The sequence below is a fragment of the Engraulis encrasicolus genome, chromosome 20 (genome assembly GCF_034702125.1).
Source record: "Engraulis encrasicolus isolate BLACKSEA-1 chromosome 20, IST_EnEncr_1.0, whole genome shotgun sequence".
NCBI classification, from domain to species: domain Eukaryota; kingdom Metazoa; phylum Chordata; class Actinopteri; order Clupeiformes; family Engraulidae; genus Engraulis; species Engraulis encrasicolus.
The window spans coordinates 40,396,131-40,403,630 of record NC_085876.1 but is presented as its reverse complement, the minus strand read 5'-3'; the positions used below and the strand labels follow the sequence as shown (position 1 = coordinate 40,403,630).

The following is a 7,500-nucleotide window of genomic DNA, read 5'->3' as shown; positions in this document are numbered from 1 at the left end:
CCCGGGATGGGAGTGAGGTTTAAGGGGGAGAGTGTAACGGAGGCTAACTAGCACAGAGTTGGCGTGGAACGTTGGTAAACCTCCCTCCGATAGCTTCATACAGTCTCGTGCCGTTGGGCCGAGAGACTAGTCTCTTGGCCCAGCGGTATCGTACTGTGTCTCCCATTGCCGAACCGTTGTAGTTGACGAGGTCGCACGTTCGATCCCCGAGGGGGGTGAACAGGTGCAAGATGACCTCCGTCACACTTGCCGATACCGAGTACCGATACCGATACCTTTTACCACCAAAATACAATGAAAATAAATGCATGGCCTTGTTTTTTTCCACCTGTGATATTTTATTGTCCATTTAAATGTAGATGTAAATGTTAGTAAATGTATGAGGTGGTACTTTTTTCCATGCTGCTTTCAAGTCCACAGAATGTGACAAGATTTTGCATTGTTTTGTGTAATAGCAGTATCGTTCCTGGTATCGGCAAGTGCTTGACGAGTACAATGAACAGTGAGTATAATGAGTATAATGAGCAGTATCGGGTATCCAGTATCGGTATCGGTGCATCCCTACCCCCATCCAATACATTCAATGTAATGAGGGCCCAATTATGCCCCCCACCCCCCTTCTCCCTGGGTCCAGAACAGCTGACCCCTGTACCCCCTTGTCAGCTTGCGTGTGTACCTACTATGTGTGTATGTGGTTGTGGGTAGGTGGGGTGTTGTTATTTGTTGTTTCATGTGGGTTTGTTTATTGCTATCTCTCTCTAACTCTGGGGTGCATTTCTCGAAAGTGTAGTTGTTAGCCAGTTAGCAACTTGGGTAGTTGTCAATGGAAAATTGCATTGCAAACAGCAAAGTAGCTAACATAGTTAGCAACTACGGTTTTGAGAAATGCACCCCAGAATGTGTGCAGGTTGAAATACTACTCACAATTAAAACAAATATTTGAAATACAACTTGAGAAAAGACGTAGACAAGAAAATCCTCACACGTAAAGACGCAAACACAGACCGTTTTAGTTTTAATGACGACTTTTATGACCATTTTTCAATACCAGTGTACACTACACCCCTGTGCATGCTATTGGTTTGCCTCTGTGACTGAGTGGATTTCCATTTTTCCATTTTTAATACAAACAATATAAACATAAAATACTAAAATGGGGGGAGAAAGACAAGGGACAACACTATAGAATGAAACGTTGTTTAAAAAAATGGTAACACTTTACTTGTCGCCGGTGTCATAAGCATGTCATTACAGTGTCATAATAGTGTCATGACACAGTCATAGAGAAGTCATAAACATTATGTCCATGTCATAAACATTTTATGACTGCCTGTTGGCCTTAAGTGACATTCGGCTATGAGAAAGACAAAGTTGCCATAACCGAATGTCACTGAAGGCCAACAGTCATAAAAAGTTTATGACATGGACATAATGTTTATGACACATGCAAAACACTATTATGGCACTGTAATGACATGCTTATGACACGGCGTCAAGTAAAGTGTTACCAAAAAATGAACAGTGGCTTCACTTCATCTGAACACCTCAATAACTTTGAACTCATGCATTCCGGAACGCATACTCAAGACTGCCCTGAATTCTTCACACCTCACACCTGCATAATTGGTCAGTTTTACGTTTCTTTTTTTTTGTCATCTGCAGGTGTAATATTCTAGAGGGTGTCATATAAAGTGCTAACACAACAGCCGTAACACACTGCATGGGGATTTAAGGGAAAGGGAAATGGGGAAAACAGTACAAACACACTGAACTCTGCAAAAAAAACAAAACAAGCGTCAGCGGCGTCATTGGCCATGGCAATTTAAACAAGGTGCCCCTTCGAAAAAGTTCTCCAGTTTGTTTGCACTGCAGCTCATGCGGCTGCTTCTTCACAACCTACGTCATCTCCCCAACTCCATCTCGTGGTGTGTAACATGGCATACCCTTGTTATACTGCCTGCTCAATTCATGGGGGCACAGTTAGCACTAACACAAGTTGGATGGTCCATTTTCACTGTAGCAGAATGTGCAAGACTCAAAAAGAATTGACTTCTGCAACTTCTGTTGACTTCTGTAAGCGAAGGACAGTTTCCCATGTCTTCTGGGTCTGGGGGCACAGTTAGCTTTACTAATCAGTGGGTGAGCATTTTCCTAATGCTGCTGCTGTCCCCTGACTCTCTGCATTTGCGTGGTGCTCATGGCAAATCAAGGGACTCCTCTGAACAGAGCCATGTCGGCAATCTTAATTCATAACTTATTATTTAAGATGGGTAATGCAGAATTTCTTGTTGTATGTTTTTTTTTTTTTACTTTAATGGACCTGACAGAAGTGTTAAAATAGTTTAACGATGTCCGCCGGACTGTACCGCCCCAATGAGGTTCTGTTGCTCATCATACTCTCTCTTTCTGTACAAAAATCAAATGCTTCCGCTGCTTTTGCTACGTTCAGGGTGTTTGTACAGTCTGGGGAGGGTTCGGGGGCTTGGACTAAGAAAACGTACTTCAGCAGTGCTCATTATGCAAACACATACTTGCCCTTTTCCATATCACATCATAATAATATTAAATAAGGCACACATTTACACATACAGAAATGTTTGGCTAGTAGTTATTACACAGAATCTTTTATGTACACTATTTATCTTCACAAAATATATAGCAATGGTACAGTCATGACTAGGAGTGTGTGTGTATGCGTGTGTGACACAGGCAAGAAAGAAAAAAATAGTGGTCTGCTTTCTGAGGCCTGTGCCGCCAACTTTGTCCACTAGGGGGTACTGTGGTACCTCTACACGCAGCTGAGCGTCACAAGCCAAAAGGTGTGCATACATAATAGTCATAGGAACACAATAGCTGGGTGGATTATTTCCATGCCCCATATATTAGTGAGCATTCAGTCCCGAGGTGTCCGCGCAGACCGCAGACAAAAATTAATCCTGTCCCTTGTTCTTGCCCTTGTCAGGAGGAGCAAGTTGTGGCAGATGACCAAAAGACGTGCCTGCCGTTAAGGACACACCGTGATAAGGACTTCCGGCTGGCCAGCTGCTCCCCAAAACACAGCGCCTCTGGTTAGGTCACAATGGTTAATTTGAAGAGTTCTAGCCTGAAAGGGGGGTATTGGTCACCAGCTGTCTAGTTATTGCTGTATCAATGCACCATTAAAGGTGTCCGATGGCTGAATGGTTGGGCATTGCTGGGTCGGGGTTGTAGTTTTCTGTGTTAAAGGAAAGGACAAAGAACCGGTATTGTCTTCTCCGGATAGAGAGCGCGTACGTACACAGCTGGTTTTGCCGTGTAAATGTGTTTGGACTGCTTGCATTGCGTTCCTTTCCCCCCTTACATCCTCCTCATACAGTATATTACGCCGTCTCCTGGAACGAGTACTGTAGCAGATGCCAATGTGCCCGTGCAAGGATTTCGGACAAGTTCTCCATTGCTTCACATCACAGCAACTGGACCCGAATCCCCTGACGTTAGCAACACCGATGGCTGTGGAGTTTTACATTCCTATGTTCCTTGGCTTCACGAGTGGGTGGGTGGGTGAGGGAACGGGGTGAGCACAAAAGCCAGGGCGCTGGGCATTTGAATCATCGGATATAGTATAGGTAAGTACGCACGCACGTGTAGTATTTGACCTTTTTACTGCAGTGCCCAGGTCAGACTCATGGCTCTCTGTCGAAAAAAGTGGACGGCGACAACGATAACCAATACCAATATGGTACAAGAGAGAAAAACATTCTTTTCGTACGCAGGTCAAGCACTGACAGTGGTCTAAGAGTCTAGACGTAGAAGTCTTTTGTCTTCCTCCTGCTTCTTAAAAGCCAGAGTGCCCATATTGACCGTGACCTTTTCGCCACAAGCAGAGAGAGAGAGAGAGAGAGAGAGAGAGAGAGAGAGAAAGAGAGAGAGAGAGGCGTTTCACGTGGCGAGAGCCTCCCTCCCTTAAGTCAGCTTGCAATAGCTAACAATGGCGCCGGCAAGGGCCATATGAGACAGTGACTGCAAGGGCTGCATTGGAGCACGTTAAGAGTCAAGCGTTCACGTCTGTGCTAGCCGCCCACCCTCAACGGAGGTTTAGGAGGGACAGCGTAGGAGAAAGGGGGGGGGGGGTGGAGGAGGAGAAGGAGGATGAGGAGGAGGAGGAGAGGAAGAAGGTTCCTCTGTTAGAACCTTCAGTTGCATCATGTGGGAACCTAGGCGTTCTCCGAGGAGCCCAATCAAGCCCATTCCCGGAAAGAGAATGGGGCAGCAGGATCTTTGCGTTGGTCGTTGTGTGTGTGTGTGTGTGTGTAGGGGGTGTGTAGGGGTGTGATCAGTAGTTAAAGTTGCCCTGCTGTCTGAGGGGCGAGGAGGCCGGCAACATGAGGGGCTTGGGGGGCAGCTGGGGCTTGAGCGAGGCCGTGCGACGCACGATGGCAGCCCGGTGCATGTGTGGCGGCTCGCTGTAGCTGTGCTGACGCGTCAGACAGGTACTCCCACCGCCACCACCTCCTCCTCCGCCACCGCCACCACCGCCGCCGCCTGGTATAAGCGGTCGGTTGCTCTCGCCAATGTCGTACCCGGACGCTCCCGAACCCGAGCTGGAGCTCACCCGGACCAGCCTCTGATGCGCGGCCGGCCACTGGCTCCGCTGCCTGGGGATGGCGCCGCCACCACCGACACCGCCGCCGGCACCGGCGGAGCTTCCCATGCGGATCAGGGACTGCCGCTGCGAGGGCTGCCTGGACACGGACCTCTCGGGCACGGGCTGCAGCTGCTGCAGCTCCTGCTGCTGCTGGCGGAGCTGCTGCTGCAGCTGGGCGTGGGTGTGCGAGCCCGTCAGCGCCTCCGGCGGCATGTCCAGGCGTCCGTGCCCGTGTCCGTGGCCGCGCGTCGTGGCCGTCGTCACGGGGTCGCCGCGGGGCAGCGTGGACGAGCTGTAGTACGTGGCCGAGGACGACGCGGACGACAGCACCTCCGACTCGGGGATCTGCGGATGCAGCGCGAAGCCCGGGCTGGAGGCGCCGGGCAGCAGGGCGGAGGTGAGCACGGCGATGCCCCCTCCGCCCGCCCCGCTGGCGTTGGCCTCGTGGATGTGCTTCAGCAGCTCGTCCAGGGCCGACACGTCCACCACCGTCTGCGGGCCCAGCGAGTACTGGGGCTGGGTCGGCGTCGGCGCGGCCGAGGCCGACGCGGAGGCCGAGGCCGCCGCCATGGCCGCCCGCTCGTCGTTGGAGATCTTCCTCTCCTCGGGCAGATGGAGCGACGGCCCCGAGCCCCCGTGGGAGAAGGGGTAGACGTGCAGGGTGAGGCCCGAGCACGACCTGCCGGACGAGCCGCCGCCAGCGAGGCTACCACTGCTGCTGCTGCCGCCCACCGACACCAGGTTGGTGGTGGCGGTGGAGGAGGGCTCCTTGGCGTTGTTGCAGTTCTGGTTGCGCTCCCACTGGTTGCGGAAGGCCTTCATGCCGCCCTTGATGGGCAGCTCCGGCGTGGAGTCGGGCGTGGGCAGGCCCCCCGACAGGTCGCTCCCCTCCTCCACCTGCTCCTGCAGCAGGTCCCCCCGGCTCAGGTCGTGCTCCCGCAACTCCCTGAGCTCCCGTAGCTCCCTCAGGGGGTCGCGGCTCTCGGCCCCCCCCGGCGTGCCGTGGTGGCCCCCCACCTGTGGCATGCAGTGCTCCTTGCCATTCGGGATGTACGAGTTGTAGACCTTGGGGGAGGAGACGTCCAACTTTCCGCCCAGTCCACCACCACCGCCACCTAGAATAGAATAGAATAGAACAGGACAGAAATAAAAGAACAGAATAGAATTAATATATAATAATATAATAATTAATAATAATTAATTATACTGTACACAAATATGTGATTAGAATTTTGCCCAAATTTTGAGTTCTCATTATGATGTCATAAGGACTTTGCACGATTTTTAACACAGACTTCTATGGGAGCTGTAGAGTGTTCAAGCAAAATTCTAGAAGATCCTGGGGAAAGTCCTTACTCCTCAAAGGTTTAAGTAAGGGTTAACGTTCGGCGAGAAGGTCGCTACCGTGGAATAGCAGCACGACAGAGAGAATCTTTAGACCCCGACGCGGAGCGGAGGGGTCTTGTTCTCTCTGAAGTGCTGCTATTCCACAAAGCGACCGACTCGCCGAAAGTTAACCCGCTTATTATATGGATATACTTAAATGATTCACACATGCGGGGTCATTTCTTTAGACCTATGTTGCTGCGCAAAACAAAACAGTGCCGTTGTGGAACACCGCTAGGCAACAGCTAGGTAGGCTAGCCAGGACAACAGGTGTTGTCTATCACAGCAGCTGATTAGAGTGACAAAAGACCGGACCCCCTGCGGAGTGAAACATTCGCTTTAGCCACTGACTTGTAGGCTATACAAGCCAGTGGCTTTAGCAGTGAACGTCTTGTTGCCATTGACAGCGGTAGCCAGGACAACGGGTGCTGTCTATCACAGCAGCTGATTAGAGTCTTGCAGAGCTGTTTACAGCTCTGGAGTCTTGATGAAAAGTCGCTTTAGCAGCGAAAAGTCTTGTTGCCATTGACAGCGGTCTGTTATAGACCAACCCGTCCGTTATCGAAAAATAACAGACGTCCGAACGTTGGGGAGCCCCGTTGAAATGAATGGAGCATTCGACAGATGACGTCACAACCATATAATAATAATAATTAATTATACTGCACACAGTATGAGATATAAAGTGTTGCTTCAAGTATAAAAGTAAATCCTGTAAATGATGTACACTGAAAAGACTGGAAGGTTCCTCCTTCAGTTGGATCATGGAGGAACACAAAAGGTCTCTGAGGAACCATATGAATTCTCTAGTGGGACAGGACACTGTAGCGTTCTGGGATAAACCCAAGGGTTCCTTACAGCAGTGTTTCCCAACCTTTTTTGTCTTGCGCACCCCCTAAGCCTCTTAGTTGTGCCATGAGTACCCCCTAATTCATTTTCTATATCATTTTCTCTGTCCTGATGTGGCTGCTCCATACATTTGTTATGATAATAACACTTTTCCAAGTACCCCCTGCAGTGTGCTCGCATACCCCTAGTGGTACACGTACCCCTGGTTGGGAAACACTGCCTTACAGAACCTTTTGGGGTTCTTCCACAGAAGCAATTTATTTTATTTTGTATTTTATTAAAGGATCCCCATTAGCTTATGCCGTAGCAGTTCGTTAGTCTTCCTGGGGTCCTAAGCCATCTAAGGAGTATTAGCAGTATTACTGTTTGGGTAGCAATTGCTAGTGCTTTAACATCCAGACTGCTATGGGCAGCCTAGCAGGAACTAGCAGACAGGAAATGCTGTGGTAGCAGGACAAAAAAAATGCTTAAATGGGTGGAGTTGGTGGGTGGGGTAATTAGGTGGATAAATGCTAAATGTGATTACACCATTATACCATTGTGGGTGAATAAACAATGACAAATCTGTAGAAGGCTGTCCTTCGCTTCCTTCATTCATTTATGTTTTATGTGGGACTCAGCACCCAGTTAAAAACATGGCG

At 49.7% G+C, this 7,500-nt stretch overlaps 1 protein-coding gene across 1 annotated transcript in view; it reads right to left on the bottom strand.

Moving 5' to 3' along the window:
• Positions 1-1,489: 1,489 nt before the first annotated feature.
• Positions 1,490-7,500, bottom strand: part of LOC134436636 (semaphorin-6C-like) — a 219,422-nt gene continuing 213,411 nt past the window's right edge. Inside the window, exons 22-23 of the mRNA XM_063185950.1 lie at positions 5,622-5,739; positions 1,490-5,570 (exon numbers count right to left, since the gene is read on the bottom strand). Of these exons, the coding sequence (XP_063042020.1) occupies positions 4,313-5,570; positions 5,622-5,739 (1,376 nt within the window). The 3' untranslated portion in view covers positions 1,490-4,312. The remainder of the gene's footprint in view (positions 5,571-5,621; positions 5,740-7,500) is intronic.